This window comes from Rhea pennata, chromosome 10 (assembly GCF_028389875.1).
Source record: "Rhea pennata isolate bPtePen1 chromosome 10, bPtePen1.pri, whole genome shotgun sequence".
NCBI lineage: Eukaryota > Metazoa > Chordata > Aves > Rheiformes > Rheidae > Rhea > Rhea pennata.
This window is the reverse complement of record NC_084672.1, coordinates 22,626,435-22,649,370: the sequence shown is the minus strand read 5'-3', so window position 1 is coordinate 22,649,370 and position 22,936 is coordinate 22,626,435. Positions and strand designations below refer to the sequence as shown.

Sequence of the window (22,936 nt, the reverse complement as noted above, 5' to 3'; positions counted from 1 at the left end):
CTGGACAGTCGAATGTCGCAGTTTGAGCCGTGGGTCCTCAGGGTTGCCAGACTTGCTGCTGGTATCATGAAAAGCAAGTGAGAAAGCTGGACCGGGCTCTGACTTCCCTCCGAGGGTGCTGGGCTCCCTACGTACGTCTCTTTAGAAAGGCAGAGCACCGAGGCTTGAAGCTGTACTAGGCTGAGATGCAGGGCACACCGCCCGGGGCTCCGCGCTGTGCTCATCTAGCTTCTGGACAGAAATGACTTGCAAATCTGGCCCCGCTGTCCCTGCAGGGTAAAAGACATTAACCTAGCACAAGGGAGGACCTGGGTTTAGACATTCCCCATGTTCTAGAAAGGTTTTTCTTGTTGTATCATTTATTCATCACTCATAAAATTATCAGGGACAAGTCAGGGCCATGGAGATCTAACCAGAGAAGGATGGCATGTGTGTGTGGTTATTCACGTTGCAGCAGTAGCTCCTGCAAGCTACTCTCACCCTTACAGGTCCTGCTTCTCTGGCTCATGATCATGCGCTCTCCTACGAGTAAACTGTGTGCTGCTTGAACTAACCCCAACCTGCACTGCAGAGCAGAAACTAGCAGACTGGGAGGAAGAAACTTCAGCTGGTAAAGCCCATTTTCTTGGACACACATGTAAGGCACCTCTAAGAATGCACCTCCTGATACAACCACTCGGGTTAAATAGGCCTCCCATGTCTTGTTCAGCTGTATCAGTAAAGAGCACACGTGGGCAGCTGGCCTTCACCTAATTCAGGGGACACCAGGGTCAGGGCAGCAAAGGAGAGCTGCTCACTGGTTCTCTGCCACTCCAGAAAATAGCTTTGTGTGACCCCTCAACCTCTTTATCCAACTCAGCGATGTAGAGCCATTAGTCATCGTACTGTACACATGAACAGCTCTACCAATTAGCATAATTAACACATGAGGGCCAATTAATCTCTTGATTATGCCTGCCATTCACTTATCAGAAGCTGTTATGAGAAGATCAGCTTTGGTACCTCTGCCTGCTATGCAAATAAACTGGTTATGATGCCTTCATTACTCGAGATACGATTAGGCAGAGCAGATACCCATGAAATCGAATACGGACAGATTGCCAATATGGGAGCCCCGGTGGCTTCTGCAGTTAAAAGAGGGTTATGAAAGTGTCCCCTCCATTTTTGAGTTTGCCAGTTTACAACGTGAAACTACAGGTGCTTAGGGGCCTGGGCTTTGGGGGATCGCTGACACTGCTGGTGTGTGGGAGGCTGGTGGTGCTTCCCAGCCCAGCCATGGTGCTGAAAACACTATCTGTCCTTCCCGGGGTGAAGCACACAAGCGTGCACGGTTACTCTGGATCTCCTCTGGGTGCGTCAGTGACTTTGATAACTTGCAAAACTTGCTTGCTGTCTCCCAATGGTCTCACCTTGACAAACGCGTCACCCTCTGCTCCACAGGCATCTGCTCATGGAGCAGAGAGCATGGCCTTTTCCATTAGGGCAATGCTCTCCATATAGCTCTTCTCCTTCACGGCTGTGATGCGTCTTTTTCCTGCCTGTCTGGCACAGGAAGATGTCAAGGGCCTCTAGGGTGGACACCCAGCAAGATGGACTCCTGTGACGGCTGGCACATGGCAGGTGCCTCACTGCTCACTGCAGAGCAGCTCATAGAGCTTGAGGGAGCCTGACTGATCCGTTGGGATGCTGGTGGCCAAAACTGGCCTGTCTCACCTCACCTAGGGTAGAGGGGTGTGCGCATAGACACAAGGACAAGAGCAGAGGGTCTGTGGCCATCTGGGACTTGGGTATACAGGTAGAGGGTCTCTTGAGTGCCAGCGTTGCTGGAGGACAGCTAGGACACCCGCTGGCCTTGCCTCCTCTCTTGAAGCAGTCATGCTGGGCACTGGGGATGAATATGGCCTCTTGAAATATGGGTGGCAAGGGCGACATTCAAGAAGAGACCCGTGGCACACTGAGACAGGGCTTTCTGCCTGGAGGAGGATGCAGCGTGCTCCTCACCACCTTCCCCAGAGCTGGGACTCCTGGATGCGGCAGGAACTTGTGTCTGCTCTCCTGCCAATGGCAACCTTCCCTCACATCCCTGAGCCACCAGGGTAGTGGCTGCTGCTACCAGTGTGGTTTCCGGTGCTGTTCCCTCACCATTAGCAAGACTAATGGTGTGACCGAACACTAATTTCATTCTGCTGCTGCTGCCAGGAAGGAGGACTAGAGGGGCCAAGCTGATGTTACTCCAAATAAGCAAGATAAAAAAAAAATTGGGATGGACTTGATTGCTCAGGGGCAAGCCTTAGTTGCTGGATTGGGGTAAACACCCTGCCTTCCTGAAGAGGGAGGGATAGTTCCAGCTGGGTCCCATTGCCTTGGGCTGCTACAGGGGCTGGGCAGGGGTACAGGTGGGCCAGGCTGCAGCCCCCAGGTGTGCTAGTTCTGGGCTGGGCTGGGATGCTGGGAGTGCAGGTATAAAGGCTGCTGAGCAGCAACCTTTCTGTATGCTGGGTTTGCTGAGGTCAAGATGGGGTCTGGAGGCAGCCTGAGGATTGCTCTTTTATGCTGGGTGCTTGCTAAAGTAGTGTCTTACAGTCCCTGGGATTTCTCTCAGAGGGATTCAGGGTTTTTGAGAGTAAGAGGAGACTCTTCTTGGAGACAGCCTCATGTGCCTTCCTTCTCTCAGCCCTCCCCCTGGGCTTGGGTTGATATCTCCCAGCTCCAGGCTGCGTCCCCGCTGCACCCTGTGGCTGTGCAGTGCCAGGAGGCTCAGATGGTGGTTACTGTGCACAGGGACCTCTTTGGCACAGGGCGCCTGGTGAGGGCTGCGGACTTGACCCTGGGCCCTGCTGCCTGCCAGCCTGCAGCCCTGAATTCTGCGGACAACACAGTGACCTTTGTGGCTGGGCTCCACGAGTGTGGCAGCACCCTGCAGGTAAGGCGGGCTGGTGAGGAAGAGTCTGATGCGTCTTTGAAGTAACTATCACTGGGGAAGCATAGAAAGGGGGTCTCTGAGAATGTGTTGACAACCCCTGCCCCCCATCAGGAGAGGGCAGGGGCTGACTGGACGTAGTATGCTGAAGTCTACCGGGAAGAGGATGTTTGTAGACCTACAGTGTTATTTACAGTCCTTGCATACTTGATGAAGGTATTTGCTGGTGTGTGAGTCCTCGTGACTGACCACCCATGCAGCCTATGGGGTCATCTCCCTTGTTCTACTCTGCTGGCACACTAATAGAAAGCTTCATGGTGTCCTACAGGTATTGGTTTAGGAAATAGGGAAGAGAGATGTTGTCTCTGTGGCTGATAGACCTAGGTGTCCTAGTACAGTCAGCATCTGGTGTCTGAAAGTGCTCAGCTTCTGTGGCTGACTGACTTGTTTTGCTAACTTATTGGTTCTCCCATGCTCCTTCCAGATGACCCTGGACTCCTTGATCTACAAAACAAGCTTATTCTACAAGCCTACTCCTACTGGCAACCTGGTCATCATAAGAACCAACCCTGCCGTGGTTCCTATTGAATGTCATTATCCCAGGTGAGTAGCTAAAGCTGTCTCTGCTCCCATGGGCCTAGAATGATGGTGGCTGTCATGGATGAGTGACAGCCTGGTTAATGCGCATCTCTTTATTCAGGAAGAATAATGTGAGCAGCAATGCCATCAGGCCCACGTGGGCTCCGTTCCACTCCACCCTGTCAGCAGAGGAGAAGCTGATGTTCTCCCTGCGCCTCATGAATGGTAGGTACAACGTTTGAAATCCATATTTCCCTCTGATCACAAGCCCTGCCGGCTTTTGGCCATGGATATTGAGGGCTCAAGCAGAACTGCCTTCTGGGCTGAAACTGGCTCTTGTGGAAGCATGACATGTGAGTTTGCTGTTTAAGCCTCTCATGTGCCGTGAAGGAACTGTCTACGGCAAGGCATATTTTACTTGCCATGGTGAAGCCTGAGCACAGGCAGGCAATAGTTTTCTCAAAAGCAACCTGTAACCTTGAAACTGCTTTCTAGATGACTGGAGTGCAGAAAGACTCTCCAATGGATTCCAGCTGGGAGAGAGCCTGCATTTCCAAGCTGATGTCAGCTCAGGGAACCATGTCCCTCTAAGACTCTTTGTAGATGACTGTGTTGCTACCTTGACTCCAGACAGGAACTCCTCTCCCCGATATGCCTTGATTGACCTCAATGGGTAAGGGATCGACTGCTGTCTGGATGGGGTACTGCTGCAGCTGGCTGGGAAGCTTCTGACTTCTGACCTTTGTCTAGGTGTTTGGTGGATGGGAGATCAGATGAGACTACCTCAGCCTTTGTGTCCCCAAGATCAAGGCAGGAAACACTGCAGTTTATAGTTGATGTATTCAAATTTGCAGGAGATGACAGAAACTTGGTGAGATGTAGCATCTACCCTTCCCTCCCTCACACTCCCCGAAGTGATGCTGCTCTGCATGAACAAATGTAACTCATTCTGGGCATGCTGTTTTAATTTCCCTTCCAGATCTATATCACCTGCCACCTGAAGGTCTCCCCAGTTGACCAGCCCCCAAATCCACTAAACAAGGCCTGTTTCTTCAACAAAGCCAGCAACCTGTGAGTAGCTGGGTATATACAGGGAGGGGGTGGAGACTAGCTTAAGAGGTCTCACAACTGGTTCTGTTTCAGCTGGGTTCCAGTGGAGGGTACTGGAGACATCTGCAGCTGCTGTGAGACTGGCCACTGCCACTTACATGGAGGGTACTCCAGGAGAAATAACCCTCTGGCCAGATGGCCAGGGAGGCGCTTGAGAAGAGATGCGCCTTCTGGACAAGGTAAATCTCTGCATATCTAAAGTGGACTCCAAACCTGGGTGACTCTCCAGGTTGGGATGACCAAAGTCTGCTGAAAGATCTTTAGAGAAGATCTAGTCTCAAGGACAAAACAAGCTCTTCTCTGATGTCCTTGGGCAAGAAACTGCCTGTATGTCCTTATCCTTACAACTACTGTAAACCTGACTTCTTGGGGGCCATACTTCACTAAGACCTACCTGTGGAAAGGGGTCAGTTTGAAATGCAGGCTAAATATGAGTTGCTTCCTCTAAGAACTTCCACGTCCCTTTCCCTTTAGATGTGTCCTCAAAGGAACTGGAGGCTGAGATCTCAGTTGGACCACTAATAATCCTTGATCCAACTCAGGGATTATGGAGTTCCTCAGAAGATCTCTTGCCAGCAGGGAAGACTCCACAGGGTATGGATTTTTCTTTGTGAACATACCTTAAATTCTACTGAAGGTGACTCCAGGATGATCTAGTCCTGAATCCTTCATGACTTCACTCCTAGACAAAAATCAGACAATTTGGAAAGGAGTCCCCTAGACTGTCTTTTGATGATTATACCAAAGTTGCCTGCCTCTGAGTCCTGCCACTGACGGATGGCGGAAAGCTGTTAAATGCCTAGTAAATGGATCTTATCTCTTCTAGGTGCTGCTGAAGGACTTCCTATGCTGGTCCAAATTGTCATGCTCATTGCAGCCTCTGTGCTGAGCTTAATTGCCCTTGGACTGTTCCTGGTGTGCAGAAACTGCAGCTGACCTCCTGCAGGAGTGTCATTGTAACTCCTCTCCTGGAATAAATAGTAATGGTTCTGTCTGCTGTGAGCCTGTGTTGCCCTGGGTGGGGAGCAGGGACACCAGTCAGGCTTTACACTGCTGATGGGATGGGAGTCAAGGGCTGTACTCAGGCACCAGCTCCAGGGAAGCCATCTCCTAGTGTGGCCTGTGACCAGCATGTCCTGGTCTATCCACCTTTGGTAGTGGATGCAAGTGTGTATGAAGCAGCCACTGGACCAGCAGCATGGCTAAGGCTATGAAGAGCTCTCACCTTATGGTAGGTTGGGGCCCGCCCACTGACTTGCTGAGCCTGTAGGTTGGCACTGGAGCCTTTAGCCCTGTAGGCTAGGGCTACAGCGCAGCTCCTTGCCCAGAAAACATCTCCCAAATCACAGTGCTTACTGCTGGGAGTGTAGGAAGCTTTCCTATGGAGATGCTTCCCAGCTCTATTGCAGTGTCATTGAGACTGCAGTCCTAAATGCTAGATGCAGGCAAGATATGGCTCCTGCTTTCAGGTAACCAAGAGAAGAGTTCATGTCGCTAACACATACTAAATGGATTACTAACTTTAAAAGGCTTGTTTACTCCTCCTTAGCAGGAGTGATACAGGAGGACACCCCAGTGGCTCTATCTGGGGCTTGCTGATGGTTTGAATCAAGGTAGCCCTGGCACAGTTGCACTGCCCCCTTCAGGCTCAGCCCCTGACTGGGACCATGCAGGTGCTGGGCTTCTGCTGGGAGAACTGGATGATGTTGGTGTGGTGCTGGAGATGAGGCAGAGGCTGAAGGTGTGCATTGCTTACACTTACCACTGGTTTGTAACAGCTCCAGCTACGAGGAGAACAGGGCAATGGCTGGATGCAAAGGTGGAGCAGATGACTCTGCAGTTAAAGAGGGTAAGGAAGGAGAGCTACTTGGTCTGCCTGCTGGAAACTGCTCTTGTTGAAGATGGCTGCAGGGTAAAGACCAAAACCTTCATTTTTTGGCTCTTACTGTGGCAGAGGCTAAAGCTGCAGCCTTCTTCTGGAATAGGCAGGTCTGGTGATGAGACTTGGGTTATTGTCTCCTTCCAGGGATTTTTCTCTCCTGTGTTGGAGGGACTGTGCCATAGAACACAGTCCTCATTAATGTTAAACTGAGTCAATAAGTGCAAGATGGACCTTAACACACTGTTAAATCTCTCCCTCTGTTCTGCAGCTTTCTCTCCTACACAGCACAGGCTTATCCTGGCATCTAGACTTAAGTTGCTAAAGGCTTTGTCTTGTCAGGTGGAACCCAACCTGGTCTGGGGCTCTTAGGGTCCTCAATCTAAATGCTGAGGGCTTGCACATCACAGGAGCTCGAGCAATTTGAACGCTTCTGAGAGGTACCTTGCTTGCCCTGGGATGTGCGCCCTGTACAGGGCCACACAGTCTACCCTACTAGGAGCAGAAATAGCCTGGGAGCATTTGTTGCTTCCAGTTCAGCCTGTCCCAGAATTTCCTCCCCTTGTGGCTCTCCAGCCCTCTGCTTTGTGGTGCTATTTGGTTAAAAAGATCTCAGTTTACTTTGGATCAGGTGAACATGCTTGTTTTGTGCCAATATGGGACCCTGTGCTCCTAGGTGAGTACAGCAGTGGGAATAGGCTCATCAAATCATGGCTGTACCTGGGTTGTGCTGGTGAGCTGGGGGAATCCCCAGACCTGCTGGCTCCAATCCACCAGTCTGGTCTGAACGACCTTGTACCTCATGCTCTTACTGTCTACCCTTATCTGTGGACCCTGTCTATTGAGACCTGTTGTTTGTACCAGTCCTTTCTGAACTGAGGAAGCTACTCTTGGTTCCAGATAAAGAACAAAATGGGTAAAGCAGCAAAACCAGCTTTGAGAGGAATGTTGGCAGCCCTCCTTCTCATGTGTTTGGGCCTTTGCTCTTGTTAGTGATATCTGAAGACTGCTACTGGTAAATGTATGGCCTAAACCTGGTAGCTGAATGCTGGAAATAGCACTTTATAGCTCAAGAACTTAATGGCAAATTCCCTAGCCATCAGGCTGCAATCTAGCTGTGCAGATCCTTGTTGATCTACATATACTTAAAACAAAGGCTGAATACAGTTCTGTCTCTGCAAACAATCCTTTCTTAACATTCTTATGCAACTTTTCTTGTCCTGGGATTGATCCTGTTTGCTCTGAAAAATCACTTTGCACGTGTGCTCCACGGGCTATAAAGAGCGCTAAGCAGAGTCCCTTCCCTCAGCTAACTAAGGCTTGAAAGCCTCGGGATCAGCTCAGAGTAGTTCCCATGTTCCCTCTGCCATGAATCTAGCAACAGACCTGAAATAATCAGGTGGAATAATGAAGCAGCTAGGTAAGCTTTTTGGGCTGAAGTCTTCCCAGATCAGGATGTCAGCCTTCATTTTAAGCACAAGCTACTTTCTGAAGAAGCTACAGAAGATTAAAACCTCTTCCTTAATTTTACCTAGACAAGAGCACACATGCCTCAGGGCTGTGTGGTCAAGCTGTGATGCCTGGGGCAGTCTGTATTTCTGAAAGCTTATCCCTTGTCTTCCCAAAGGCAAGGAGAGCCAGTTGTGTCATCTGAGTATGAGCTGTAGCCTGTCCTTTTTAGGTGGTCTAGTATGTGTTGAGGTCCCTGTCTTAAGATCTCACCTCTTCTTTCTCTCCTAAGAAAGCTTGCTGCTGAACAGGACAGCACTCTTGTCACAGTTGTATGCGGTGGGTTTGCCCGAGACCTGTGCATCTCTGGGTGTTGTATCTATTGCACAGGCTCTTTGGCTGCAAAAGAGCACAGCCCTAGGCTGGTATGTTCTGCCTGCTCCACCTCCCTCTGAAACCTATCGGGTACTAAATACACAAGCCAAGCTGCATGGTTTTCTCTAACTTTTTGAAGCAAGCCATGGACTCCTGCTCTGACATGCTCTTCTGCAGGCTTTAAAGATCCAGTCAAGGACACAGGGACTCTTTCTTGCCCTCTGATAGTTTTGGCATGAAACTGGGAGGAAACCTGGCAGTCACAACAAGAAACAACTGCTCTTTAGTGTGGTGCAGATCCACAGTGTTCTCCAGAAACACCGTGTGCAAGAGGCTTGAGGAGCTACTGGGTGCTGAAAGGGATTTTTTTTTCCTTCCTGAGCTGACGTGTCGAGTGTGAGACTGCATGTGCTGCTGCTTAATCTGTACATTCAATTAAGCTGTTGTTGGAAATGGCTTCCCGAATTACGCTTTTAGCTGTGGTGATAATGGTGGCTCTGCTGGAGTGAAGAGAAACTTTCTTAATTAGCAAGCTGGCCGGCAGAACTGAGAGCTGCAGCCTCCTTGCCTTCGGATCAGCCGTGCGATGGCCAGCCTGCCTCCTCAGCCGCCCCGACACCGCACGTGAAGAGCCCCATTTTGGGATCAGTCCTGTTGGATCTGATCCTCTTAAGCACTAATCCCATCGTCTGTGCTCGGATCCTCTTTTGAGGACTCTGCTGCAGAAGATGAGACTTACGCTGGTAGTGAACGTGCTCTGAGTAGTCACCCCCTCCTGTCGAGCCCTGTTCCCAGCCAAGGAAGGGCTGAGCATCAGTTAACTGCTGCTTAAAAAATAATGTCAGCTTCCCTTCACGGTAGCCAGGGCCTGTGCAGCTTTTAGTGTTATTTTGATTTAATATAACTATTAATTTCTTGCTACTTGTTAATCCAGAAACATTCCCTTTCCCCCCCCCCCCCCCCGCCCTGCTTACCAGGGGAAAAATGTTTCTCCAGACTAAGGAGAGCCGAAGACTAACAAGAGACCCTGGTTTCTGTCCTCCTAGCTAGCAAGCTGAGCTCCGACTGAAGAACAAGGTGTGTTTAAAGTACCCTCTTGCTTCATAGCCTCTGCTTGATTAATGTGAGGTCTAGAGATTGCTTTCTGAGTGTGATTAACTGCAGTGGAGAGTCTCTGCATTCCTCTCCCTTCCCCTAAAGAGGAGGATCCTTGTTAAGAGGCTGTCTTGCTGCAGGAGGTGGAGACAGGAGATAAACAGAGAAATGCAGAGGCACCCTTGTAAAGGAAACTCTTTAGCCCTGGCCTCTCCCCTGCTTCAATAGCTGAGAGAAGAAAGAAAAAGGAACAGGAAGGCTTTTGGGGCTAAATGAGGCTGTTGCCCTGGCTTCCTTCGTGCTGGAAAATGCGGAGAAGGAAAAGGACTCAAATAGCTTCCAGAAGTCCAGCCTTGAGATAATACTCCTAAATCTGAGATCACTGTAGGCTGCTTAAGGACCCAGAGGGGGCAGAGGTCTCACAGGTGATGGGAGGCTTTTATCAGGATCATGGTTGCTTGTCATGGAGTGCTCTATGAAATGGGCAGCACCAGATACTTTCAGGGCTGCCTTGCACTGCTCTCCCATCTGCAAGGCATGGCGACTTCTTGCTGGAGCTGTGATAGATGCAGAGTTGCTGGTCCAGCTTTGTCTGGCTTGTTACAGCCTCGTTAAATTGCCTGAATATGTTTAGGGAAGAGGTCAGGGCCTTGGTGCAGGACTCTCATGCAGCTTGCTAGGCAGAGGGAACAGGATTGGAAGAGACTTAGTGCCATTTTCTGTGGCTGCAATACAACTGGGAGTAGTCTGTAGCTGAAAGGAGTGGAGAGATGCCCTGAGGGAGGAGCAGGCTGTCCCTGCTGCATGGGAACTGCAGCACAACTTGGGAAACCTGTTGCAGGCTTGTGGAGGGTGCTGAGCTTGGACTGGGCAGTGCTTGATGGATGGTGCTGAGCAGTGCTGGTCCGGGTTACTCAAAGCAAGCAGAGATGTGTTAGGCAGCTGGGTCTGTCCCATAGCTGGGCCTTCCCCAGCTTTACTCACTGCTGGGCTGGAAAGACTTGAAAGCTGGTGAGCCTTTGCTTAGGGTTGGAGGGCCAAAGCTAGAGGCAGGAGGGACCTAGCAGCAGACTATGGCACCTTCTTTCCTTTGCTCCTGGGAGGGCCTGGGATAGTGAGATACTTTAATGCCCAGGGGAAGGATGTCAGCTCAGTTTTTCTGCAGCTCTATGTTCCTGGAAAGTTGGTGTTGAAGTCTGAGGGACCATAAACTGTGCACAGGAGAAACGTGCATGGTGGTCTCAGTGCATAGTGGGCTGGAGGTGATGATCCGCTTGCTTGTGGCTTTCCTACTTGTGAACAACCTGTCCTTCCGCAGCTCACATAGGACTGAGGTCTAAGGCCAATCACTGCTGCTTCTGGACTTCATTAGTATTCATTTGCCCTATGCACGTGAGCACCTGAGTAAAGACTTAATTAGGAAGCTGCATATGCTGGCAGAACAATCAATTTGTAGGGATTAATAATGGGAACGAGTATGTGTTAGTTACTCACTTGTCTTGAGCTTGCTGTAAGTGGTGTATTAAATGGAGATGCTGGTAAGAGGCTGTAAGTGGCCTTCAAGACAATTAAAAGAGATAATTTACTCTACAGAAGAAGATCAGGCTTTTTACTGAAATCTGAGGATAAAAATGGATTGGTTGCTGTGTTTGTTTGGAAACTTGTACTCAGAGGACTAACCTGCCCCCTATGGAAGAGGGAGAGTGTAAATGCCCATTTCTCTTCTGCACAGCATGAGTTTAAGCCTATGGATGCTCTGTCCTGTACTCCTCTCCCTTGCTGGGAGGTCCATCAGGCAGTAAGGGTGTTTAAATATGGGTAGCATAATTAGTTAACTGAAAAAGCTCTGAGGAAGTGAGCTGGGAACTTCCTTTTTTTGGGAATCTGCAGCAGGTCTGGGCAGATTCAGAGTCCTTCCTGCCTGTGTCTTGCCTGGCTTGGTGGCTGTGCAGCCTTGCCATATCTTGCTCCTCGCACACACTAGGAGGTAAATCCTGGACTGGTCCTTTCAAGATATATACTGAGTAGGTCTGCTTTGTGCCTTAAGCTTGCCACTGAGAGTTCAAGTCCCAGCTTGACCCTAGTTGCAGATGCCCAGGGAAGTGAGTGCAAGCACTGCTGTCACATCAGAAGGCCTGGCAGGCTGGAGATAGAGCAGCAACCTCAGAAAGGAGAAACGAGAGGAAGGAAGAAATGTTCAGTTTAGCTGTTCTGTGGCCTTGTGCTGGGCTCCCAAAGTTATGGCAAGACCTAATCCTCTGGGGGGGAACCGCCCCCTTGGTCTGTGCCACACGTGTGGATGCCTAGCTGGCCCTCAGGCAGAGGGCCTGTTGTATGTAATGGCAGAAAAGCCACACTGCTGGTCCAGTGCTGTGCACTATCCAGAGCACCGAGAAGAGGAAAATGTATCCCTTCGTGCTGCATTATTCTGAGAACTGGACTCCATCCCCTGGGGACAGGGCCCGGCATAAGCTCTTTGGGAGGCTTATTTTGGTCAGCCTGGTGGTTCTGGTAGCTCCTGAAGCCTGTCTGCCAGCCCTGCCTTTGTGTTGTCTGTCTCGTCTCCCCTCCACCATCTCCCAGACCCTCCTGGAAAGCTGCTTCCACCATTAGCTCTTGCTGGCTCCTGACAATCTCCTTTCTGCTTTCTCCCATCTTACACACCCTGCTCTTCCAAGCTGAGAGCATGGAGGTCTTCTCCTGGGACCTTCTACAGAACTGGGTTGGTTTCAGGGTGATTCAGTCTATCTCGTGGCACCTTTTAGCCTGTACTGCAAACCAGGCTCTCTTCACCCCCCTGCCATGTCTGTCCTGCTGCAGCAGATAGACCTTTCTGCAGAGGATTCGTGGTCCATAAGGCAGGCTCATTAAGTAACCCAAACTTCCCAATTAGTTGAAAACCCAGGCTTCCTGCTGTGGTAAGGGCAGCCCCCTGCACTGGAGGGCTCGTGAAGTCCTGGCCCCGCTGGCCGGAGTTGGGTGCTGTTTCGCCAGGTGAAGCCTCGGCCGCTGGGCTGTCTCCCCTTCAAGGCTCTCGGCTCCGCAGGCTGGCGCGTGCGGCTGTGCCTGGAATAGCAATCGCTGCCCAGCACAAATCGCTTCGCGGTCACTGAGGCCAGAGCGTCATTTCATGGGTTTATTTTCCAGTTTCTAAAGGAATGAGCCTTTCCTCTCATCCCCAAGCTGCCAGGGTTGCGATTTGGACACAAAACCGGGTTAGATCAGGGCAGTTCAGAGAGCCAAGCCCTGCAGCCCCACAAAACCTGAGGATTTCCTCAACAGTATTTACTGCAGTTTCAGAGCCAAGAGCCCGGTTGCCTTAAATGCTGTGTGTGTGCTGAGCAAGAGGGGCCTCTCCTGCTGCAGGGCAGGCTTTCAAAACAGGTGGCTGAGGGCCTTGATGCCCATGTCTGAGGGCTCCTTTCTGCCCCATCAGCCCGAGCCTCTGGCCATGCAGTTGGCATGTGAATAAGGTCTCTGATATACCAAGCATCCTGCTTCTGCCTGAAATGTCCCTTGGGCCGAGGTGAAGATGATCTGATTGCAGCTCGTGGGGGCTCTAGCCGTGCTCTTGCACCTCCAGGTCCTTGAATTGCCACCTTCTGGACTCATGGGAATGCATGAGAAAATTGTCCTTTTTTCCTTTTTTTTTTTTAAAAAAAAAAAAAATCCTGCATTGGAAGAAAGCAGAGAAAAGGAGGAGGAGAAAAAAAAATCCTAGTTTTAAGGCTGCTTTGTGGCTGAGGAGACCTGGAGAGGGTGCTAGCATGTGTTTTTTTTTCCAGCCCTGTTGCCTGGGTAGGAGGAAGACACCACCCCCAGAAGTGATGCACAGGAGTTAAATGGCAGCGCTGTGTCGTGTCTGCCTGGGCACGAGGACTCTGGCTCCCTGCCAAGTATTTATTTCCTAAATCATGCCAGGCTGAGGATGTGACATGAATTGTGCCCATCCTCTGCGCTCTGCATCCACGCGGGACTGTGCCCCCTCAAAGCAGGCATTAAACTTTGATGCCCACGTTTGTGTATTAAGCATGTACAAATCGGCAGCTCCATGTTGGGGCTGATTTCCCAAAGACATGCATTATTAATGCACTGTCTGCAGATGTCCAAGGAAATTGCTATGTGATCTTTTTTTCTTTCCATGGCCATTAGCAAAGCAGAACATTATTCTAAGCCCTGGGACTCGTTGCTGGTGCAGTTTTTACAGGCAGTGACTGCTGCGGAGGTGTTTCCCGTGGGGTCGGGTTGTTTGGTGTAAATAACACCTATTTCCTACAGTGAGGCAGGAGAGGATTTTTGGCCTGTTTGAGTAGTCCTGGAGGGCTTGACCTGCCAGCGCGAGTGGAGGGACCGTGCCACGGTCCTCGGGTGGCAGTTCAATCCCATGGCGCCTGCAAGAGAGGCGCCGGGGTGCCTTTTCCTGCCCCAGCAAGCTCTATCTGAGGCAGTGTCCTAGAAAAAGTGCTGGAGATCATTTGCTGTTATTTATTGCTTGTTATTTGGCTGTTTTTAAAAGCCTCGGTTGCCTGATCGGGGAGCGTGACTGATTCCCCGCGCCACGGATGATGGTGTATCGTAAAGCGCTGGCGGCTGTCGTGGGCATCCCGGCCCGGAGCTTGCTCGCCGAGGTTACGAAGAAACTCGGGGATGAAGAAACTTCCCCAGCGGCCGGGGCAGTGGGGAGGTCTTGGCTCGTGCCTCGGCCCAAAAGTCTCGGGATCGCTCGGGCCTCATCCGGCTGGGTACTGAGCACCTCCGGGGTGGAGAGCGGCCTCGGAGCCCCCGTCTCCAGCCACGATTTGGGCCGCAATTCACTTCCTTTGGGCTTGGCTGTCCTCTCCGTGCCCTACGAGATGAGGGCGAAGCCCCGGATTTCTGCCTCGTGCCTCCTGCAAAAGGAGATGAAGAGGAAAGTTCCTCTTCTGGCTATTTATTCCCAGCTGAGCGACAAAGCTGTTTCCCTAAGGACCTGGATTTAATTCACTTCTCTTGTTTTTGCTATCATAAAAAATGCGCTATGGCGCAAAGGGAAGCAAAGGAGTAAAAGCCATTTGAAAACACCACTGGTAAATTAGAGTTTTGCCTTATTTGCTGAGATAATTTAGTGTAATTTCTGCTAATGAATTAATGCACCACTTCTTGTTCATTATAGCTTTCCTAATTTGATTGGGACTCTAAGTGCTATCTAACTTCATTACCAGCAAATATTAATGCAATAAAGCCGGTTTGGTGGAGGCCTTCGCTCCCAGCGAGCTCCGGTGCCTCCGCCGGGCTCGTGGCAGGGATGGAGCCATCGCTCCCTGGGCCATGGGGATGCAAAGAGCCGGGTGCCGGGCTTGCAAGGGGCGGCGCGGGCACCCTACAGCCTGCCGGGAGCACCAGGGCTTGCTTTCGGGTGCTCCCCACCCCGTACGCCTGAGCTTTGCGTGCTGGCCGAGCCCTCGTGCCTTGTCCTCTCGCCAGCTCTAGCCCGGCACTGAGTGCGGATATTGCAGCTTTCTCGGGATGCTGCAAGATGCCTCCTTGCCGGGCTGGGGCGGCGAGCAAGCAGCAGTGATTTTGTTTTGGAAGCTGGGGAGGGCTCTGTTCAGAGAAGGTTTAGGCCTACAAGTGACTTACTTTGCGAAAGTTTAGGGGCAAATCAGGGCCTCTGTAAAAAGGCGCTTTGGAGCATCACTTGGTATTCTTTGCACTATTAATAAAAATGAGATCTTGTATTGGGACTGCTCTGGGCCCCGAGACACCCAGGTGGGCGAACACGCTCGGACACGGTGGCTCAGTGTCTCTGCTGGTGGCAACTAGCCTGAGTGGAAAAGCCCGAGGAGACCCGTGCGATGTGGGTGCTGGGACGGTCCCAGCCTGGCTGCTCCCCCTGCGGCGGGCAGCGGGAGCCGGGCGGCATTTGTATGCACGGAGCAAACCGTCCCGGACCATTTGGGTTGCGTATCCTGCCATCCCTCCTCTTGATTTATTTAAACACTTGGCCAGGGAGCGTTCAAGCAGCAGATCTATTCCTCTTTTCTTAAAGAGATTTTAATAGCGTGTTTAAAGAAACCGAATACACAAAATAAAACAGCAACTGAACAGCAAAGCCAGCCGCAGCGAGTCGAGGCCAGTCACCAAATTTGCTCTCAGCAGCGCTTTCCTTGCTGGCTTGAGGACCCAAGGGCCAGCACAGCCCTCTGATAGACCCTTCTCACCAAGGTGCCACCTCTGAGCTCGGGCTGGTTCCCTGAGCGAGGGGTGCCCGTGTCTGGGTTCAGGGGAGGCGAGGACGCTGGGCCCCGGGAGCTCTGCTGCTTTGCCCGATCCTCTGGCTTCTGCTGGCTCCTTTGGAGACTGCAGACGAGTCCTTTGGCCATGGCTGGAGTATGTGTGGTTGTGTGTGTGCTCTGGGTCCGGAGCCAGCTGGGTGTTTGCACACGTGCATGCTGCTGTGGAGGAGGAGGAGGAGGAAGGTGAGGGACATGTGCCATGCGCGAGGTTTCACGGGGCATGACATGCGGGTGTCACAAGGAGCAGTGGCATCTCCCAGGTGGCCGGGTCCAGGGCATCACCCCCTTCCCTGTAGGATCACAGCCCCTGAATGCTGGGGGGTAGAAACGGAAACCTAAGAACACAGTAATGGCTCTAAATATTTCAGCAGTCCTCGGCTTGGCCATGGAGTGAGCAGAGTAGCCCGATTCAGTCACAGCCCCGGCTTTGAACTGCTGTCTCGCTTTTCAATAAATACGTTGGAGAAAATGTTAGATGAAAGAAAGATACCTCCATTCCCCTCCTCCAAAAAAAAGAGAAAGTGGCGGCAAAGCAAAGACAACATATGCAGTGGGAAGAGAAACCCTTCCTGGGCGCTATGTCCTCTCTGCTCTCATTCGGCCAGAGCGTGCTAAATCGGTGCAAGCGGAGAAGACTTGGCGCTGGGGCAAGCATAGAACGGGGGCCGTGCAGTGGCAATGGCTGAGAGGGTCTCGAGGAGCTTGCCGAGTGGGACGTGGTGGCCGTGACCTCCCTCCCTGGAGCCTCTGGGCTGTCCCACTACAGATCCAAGCTCACTGCCAGGAAAGATTTAGGCCTCTGGCTCCATCGGGCCTTAGGGTCACCGTGGATGCTAGCTGGTGTCCAACCCATCGGGTGATGCGGGTGGAGACACATGGATGTCCCAGTGCGTGGGAGAAAGCCAAGTGCCAAGCCTTGCACAGAACCATCCCGCTAGCACGTGTGCGTGGCCAGGTGGCCATGGGGAGGCCAGCCTGGCTTCTTCTAAATCATCTTCTTCCAGGCAAATAGCTCAATGCATAATTTAAGCTCCTTGTTGCTTATACTGAGTAATCATCTCCGGTCCAGCAAAGAGGCATGGGGAGGGAGCTGTATCTTTTTGGAAGCCTCTTTTTCTTTTTTTCTTCACAGAAGTGTTTCCTAGGTGCTAGACAAAGAATTTTTTCCCACTGGGATTTTCCCACACTGCCTTGGGCAGCCACTGGCACTCACCGAGATTTGGGCACTGCTCTTGCTGGTACCTACTTGAAGAGCTCAGCAAATTTCTGGTAGCCCTTTCACATCCCCTGCTTCCCCTGACATATTTCATTCCTCTCCAGAAAAACTCCCTATGGGGATGCTCCATTAGTAAGAAAGGACCTTTCATGACTTGCCATGGGAACAGGAAGCACAGTGCTCCTCTCATTCCTATTTGTCTTGGCAGAGAAGGAGAGGCTTTTGAGGAGAAGAGCAACTTTATGTCTCACTGTCCCTCTCCTCTCCCACTACTTCCCTTCCTGGCTTGCTACAAGTCTTGGACAAGTAGAAATGAGAGCAGATAAAGTCTCATGAGATTGCATGAACCAGAAGGTGGGCAATCATTTTACCCCAGGAAATACAGCCAACGGTGATGGTGCTGGCAAGGAGCATGTTTTTCATCTATCATTTGAGGCCATCTATCATTTCAGGTTAGTTGTGAATAAATTTGTTTTAATGCAAAGCAGAGATCTGGCTGTCTTAAACCCCATCCTGACACCTCTCGGACTTTGGCCACATAGGCTTTGCTGTGCGTTAGTGACCGGGACAAGGTTGGTGGGCTGGTGATCATCTCCAGCCTGTCTCTCCTGCATGAGCTTGCCTTTGCTGTCACTGGGGGTGGATGAGGCTTTGTCTGACCAAGCTGAGGCTCAGCCTGGCCCCGCTGGCCAAGGCTAACGTGCTTTGCGTTTTCTCTCCTGCAAACAAGGAAGATAATCTCAAGGGCTGTGCCCTCCTCGGGAACCTGAAACATGTGGCCTTGGTGGCAAGAAGTGACCAGAGCTGGAGGTGGCTCAGGCTGAACCTGAGCTATGCTCCCCACCACTGCCCCCCATGTTGGCTCCCACAGTCCGGACCATGGTTGATACCTTCTTCCCAGCCCCTTGCTTGTGGCAACCTTGTTGCCAGCACCTCTGCCCCTGGGGACGCAGCCACTCCTTCCCCAAGGGCACAACGTCTCTACACCCAGCGGCTGTGGTCCTCATCATGAGCTGGGACTGATGGCTTTAATTTTTCCTGTTTTTCTTTTCTTTCTTTTTTTTTTTCTCCTTTGAAGAGCCACAGCGTTTTAATTATTTATTTGGAGCGTGATTAATGTTTTGTCTGACGTTGCTCCACCAGGGGAGCCCCGGTACATTTTGGTTTAGTGAGATCTAATTAAGAAGTCCCATCAAGCATGTCATCCCTTGTCTTACAAGTACCTCCAGGGCTCCTCCGCTGCAGCTGCACTCCCGCAGGCTCTGCAGCCCCATACGCCACGTTGGCTGGACCCAGGATGCCGCTGTGCTGGGCACGCAGGAGCCCAGTGCTGCCGCAGGAGGGCTAGATGGGCCTCAGAGCTCTTCTGTGGAGGGTCTCCCAGCATCTTTCCTCTCCTTGTGGGTGGTGCTATGGTATTTCTAACTTCCCAGAGAGCAGGAAGTGGACATGGTCCTCGCCTGCCTTGAGTGACATGGAGGTAAGTGACTGTTTTAGCTTCAAAGGTGCCGTTTCCATCTACCTCCAGAGGAGATGTGTTGTGGCAGGGCTCTTGAGAGCCCAGGATGTACCAGGTGGAAAAGCTCCACTCCCTGGGTCCCCACTGATCCGCAGCATGAAGCCCTGCTCCAGCACGGGGACACTGCAGTGTTCATGCTCGGCGCAGGTTCTCACACCCTGGGAGCACCTGGGGGGGGGGGGGTGGGTCCGGAGGGGCAGCAAGGCAAGAGGCAGCACCTAACTGGAGCCAGGCGATGCAGAGGTGCGTGTGGGCGTGCACGCGTGTGCACGGGTGCGCGTGTGCCCACTGCCACCCAGTGGTGGAAGAGCACCCAGCTGTCACTCAGCAAGACACATTTCTTCCCGAACATAACACACTACAAGAGGAGTCTGTATTACTATCCGGGAGCGTAGCCACGTCCGGGGCTCTGGCCGCGCTGGCCCTGCGCCGGCTGGTGCCAGAGAGCCCCCCTGTAGGGTCTGGGGCTCGTCCGCTCCGGACCAGCCCAGCCAAACCCCTCTCCCTCACCGGCGGTCGAGGAGACCAGCAGTGGCTGCCTCCTGGGCACCACGCGCACTGCAGCTCTCCTTGGGTCCTCCTGGGTTGTTTCTCCTGTCCTAATAATTACTCAGCCCAGTAAGGAAAGCAGGAGCCAGAACAGACCTGGTCCAGGCTGAAGCGGGGGACACCTCCGGACACACCTGCTGAAACACATCCTTTAACTTAACTATATAGTTAATGCCACGTTTGTAGAGTTCCTGGCCCAAGGGGGCTCCTCCTCCGTGGTGGGGCTCCAAGGCAAACAGGCCTGCTCAGCTTGCACCTTCTGGGCCACCGCATGCCAGGAGGAAATGGGCTTGAACTTGTGCTCTTCGCAGGCAGGTTTAAGCAGAGCAGGCTCCCTGTGGCACGGCGGTCCGCCGCTGCTTCTGCACCGTTCTGAAATCCCAGCACTGAGCAGTGACGGGCGGTTCGATCCCCCCTCCACCCAAAAGCCAGGCACTGCTCCAGTTCCCTGCCTCCAGCAGGAGAGCCTGGGCTCCAGCTCACTGCTCGGGCAACACATTTCTGTTTATCTTGACCGCTAAACTGTGGCCAGCCTAAGATCTCGCTGCCATCTCTGCACCGATACAGCTGTAGCTGAGGCTGTCCCTCTTCATGGCGTGGCCACCCCATGCTCTCAAAACTAAACTCTGCTGTGAATGAGTGGGTTTGGTCGGGAACTCCAGTGGAGGAGAAAACCCTGTTTCTTTGGATATTACAACATGCTGCAGCAACACTGTTGGCTCTTTGCGTTGGCCAATGTTGTTTCTTGATCCAACACAGACACCTGCTGCAGGGTGAGGCCAGCACTGACAGAACGAGCAAAACCAAGCAGCAGAAACATGCCATTGATGGCCCTGACCAACCTCACCCGGGACTCCCACATTCGCTCTGCCATTGGGCCCAGGAGCCCTATTGAAGCTCAGCCTGGTGCCTTCAAAGGAAGTCCCTGCCCGAGCCCTGTTGGAGGAGCTCTGCCCTCCAGCTGGTCCCCTTTGATCCTGAGTGTGGCCTGGATTCCTGGCTTGCTCTTTGACCTGCTTCACCATCTCAAACCTGCCTGCGGGCCGGCCTCTTGGCTGGCTCCAGCTCCCCTCCAGCAGGTCCTGCTCACAGCGGCATGCCGGGGCGCCGGCTGGTGCAGCTTCTGCCCTGCTGCTGGGATATTTATCCCTTGGGTCCTGTTTCCCTGCGGGCAATGCAGGTGCTGCAGGAAGGCTGTAACTGGGGGATGCCATGCAGACATCCCTCTGTCATCGGTTTAATAGGCAAACGAGCAGGCTGGAGCCCACCCCAGGCTGCTGGCTGAGCTGTTTAGCCTGCGAGCGCAGGGAAGCTGTCACCCCCCAGCCACAGATCGATTGGCAGCCATCCTGCAGCAAGGAGGCTTCTAACAAGCTGTGAAATTAAAGGCTGGCAAGTGCCAGGGCGCAAATGAGAATTAATTGGTGCATCATGGCCGTGAGAACCTATTTGAGGCCTGAGTGTAGCCAGGCTGTGCTTATGCCTTGCTTTCTTACGGTTACTGGGAGGCCTTTGACTTGGCACAGGGAAGAGGTACAGGTGGTTTTATTTCAGCGAGAGGCAAGAGCAGGCTCTGCCCTGGTTGATGAGCCTGGAGAGGAGTCTGAACAGCCAGGCACCTCCTGGCCCTGTGCTTGCAGCTGTGAGAGAAGGGTTTTTTTTTCCAGCATATTTTGGCAGGTACAAGCTCTCTTCCCATCATGGAGATGTTGCTGCTCCTGGGGAAGGTCAGAGCGGTGGGTCTGTTGGAGCAGGATGTGGGAACCGGAGCTTCTCTTGCTTCTGGCAGCTCTGAGGGACTGAAACATCTCAAGGAGATCATGAATATGCTGCTGGTGGCTGGGAGCAGCCTTCCTGCTGGCTTGAGTGGGACTTTGCCTTGCTATCCTGGCTGGGTGGGACTGGACGCACCCCACGAAGGGGGTCTGCACCACCTCAGAGCAGGGCAATAGGGAGTCATGAGCAAGATGGGGGTTCAGGCTAAGGAGCTCTGGGGTGCTAGGGGACGGAGAGGCATTGGCAGAAGAGCAGGGAGGTGGGTTTCACATTTAGTGCGCATCAAGAGGTCTTAACCAAGTAGAACACAGGGCTGGATGAGGACAGGGACATCAGCATGGAGGTGGGTGTCTCAAGGGGCTGCAAGAGGAATGCCAGCCTGAAGCCCCAGTGAAGGTGGCTGAGGCTGAAGTGGTTGACACATCCATGCTGGCCGTCACCTTGCCACCAGGCACTGCTTTCCTCAAGGGCATCCTGTGCTCATCCCTATCAAACAGCTAAGCAAACAACAGGAGAATCTCCAGCTGGGAAGGGAAGATGTCTAGGTGATGGATAGGGCAACGGTGGTCTGTGGTTGCACAGAGGAGGACCTTCTGCTCTGGTGGTGGTGCTCCGGAAGAGAGCATGGTGTTGATGGCCAGTGGCCTGCAAGGTCTCTGGGCCCTACGGAGCTGAAGCAGGACTGGCTGGTGTGGCTGCGCATCCCGCTGCGTGCACGCGCGTCACCTCCTCCCCACGCAGCCCGAGGCCACCGCCGCTCTCCCGGCTCGGCTGGCGGCCGTGCCTCGCCGCGCCGTGTCGGGAGCGCTCTGCGTTTCCTCGCTGAGTGAATTTTGCAAGAGAGATAAGTGCTGCGGGCGAGTTATCTGGCTCTGAGGCACACGCGCCAGGTGGAAGCGTAGCCGGAGATAAGCACGGCCGAGGAGGCACGTGACCCGCTGCTCCCTGCATTGCAGAGCAAAACCGGGCTGCAGAAGGTGCAGCCGAGCTGGAGTGGCCCAGTGGATGTCCCTCACCGCTGGGGAACGCGACAGAAGTGGCTGCTCCTGCCCCCGAGCATCCCGTGGAGCACGAGGAGCTGGGGAGGGGGGGGCTGGTAACAGATGGGCCCTGGAGAAAGCCATGGGCCCAGGGCTGGGTCAGAGGTGCTCAGGCCCCAGTTGAAGCTGGGGCTTGCTCTGGAGCTGCGCGTTGTACAACGTCCTGCTGCTCCCGGCAAGCTCCCGCCGTCCCCCCTCGCGACGCTCACTGCTCGCGTCCTGCCAAAATTTGGAGCGCGGAGCCGCGGAGCGGGTCAGAGGCTCCCGCGCGGGGATGCCGCGGGCCTCGGCGCAGCCGTCCACGGCCGCAGGCACGGCCGGGTGGGCAGCGAAGGGCGCGCGAGCCCCGGCGGCCCGCTCGCGGGGCGCTGCACCGAGGCGGCTCCGGCAAGCCCCGAAGGGAACGGGGAAAGAGCAGAGGGCGCGGAGAGAGCTCCTGGCGGAGTTACAACGCGGAAGCGTCGCGTACGGCGCCGGCACGCTGCTCGGGTAAGCCGAGACGCTCTGCGTCAGCGGGGCGGGAGGCACGGCCTTGCCCTCGGAGAGCGGCGTCCCGCGGCGCGCTCGCCAGCCTCGGCCTGGCCCCCGCCGGCCGGGGCACGGCGCTCTCCTTGAGCGCGATCCCCAGGCTGAACTTCTTCCGGAGGCTTGAAAGTATCCGGGTAGCGGCTTTGAGCGCTGCTTTTCATGTCCACGAGCTCAGAAGTGAAGTCTCCCGGCAGACGCGCGGGGGGCTATTTGCAGCCCTAAGCAAAGCAAAACGTGCTGAGAAGGTTTATTCTGGGGAGACTTTTCAGTTTTTATTTTTTTTTTTTGCAAGATTGGGCTAGCTTGGAGGAATTTCACAGAAATACCGGGCCTGACCAGAACCTACCTCAGTTCAAGTCAACTCAGTTACAAGCGGCGGAGCCAGCACCAGCCTTCACATCCAGGAAAGGCAAAGAAAAGATGCGCTTGAGGTCTGCAGAGGGAAGAACGGCCGGAACCGCGGGACGTCCGCGTTCCTGCGGAGGCACCGGGAAGGACGGAGCCCACCTCCCCCAGCGCGCCCAGGCGGGGACCCCGGTGGGGGCCGGCGCTGCTGCGGCCCCCGGGCGCCCTTCCCGCACCAGCGCTGCCAGCCGGCCGGCCGACCCACCGGGGCTTCGCTCGCT

The 22,936-nt window shown here is 53.4% G+C and overlaps 1 protein-coding gene across 1 annotated transcript; it reads left to right on the top strand.

The window, feature by feature from the left end:
- The first annotated feature begins 2,515 nt into the window (after positions 1 to 2,515).
- LOC134144842 (zona pellucida sperm-binding protein 3-like) lies at positions 2,516 to 5,545 on the top strand. The gene is made up of 9 exons (XM_062584051.1): positions 2,516 to 2,923; positions 3,405 to 3,523; positions 3,621 to 3,724; positions 3,995 to 4,172; positions 4,250 to 4,370; positions 4,479 to 4,570; positions 4,643 to 4,788; positions 5,084 to 5,203; positions 5,436 to 5,545. Exons 1-9 carry the CDS (start codon positions 2,516 to 2,518, stop codon positions 5,543 to 5,545), a joined length of 1,398 nt encoding a protein of 465 aa, XP_062440035.1.
- The last annotated feature ends 17,391 nt before the right edge of the window (positions 5,546 to 22,936 follow it).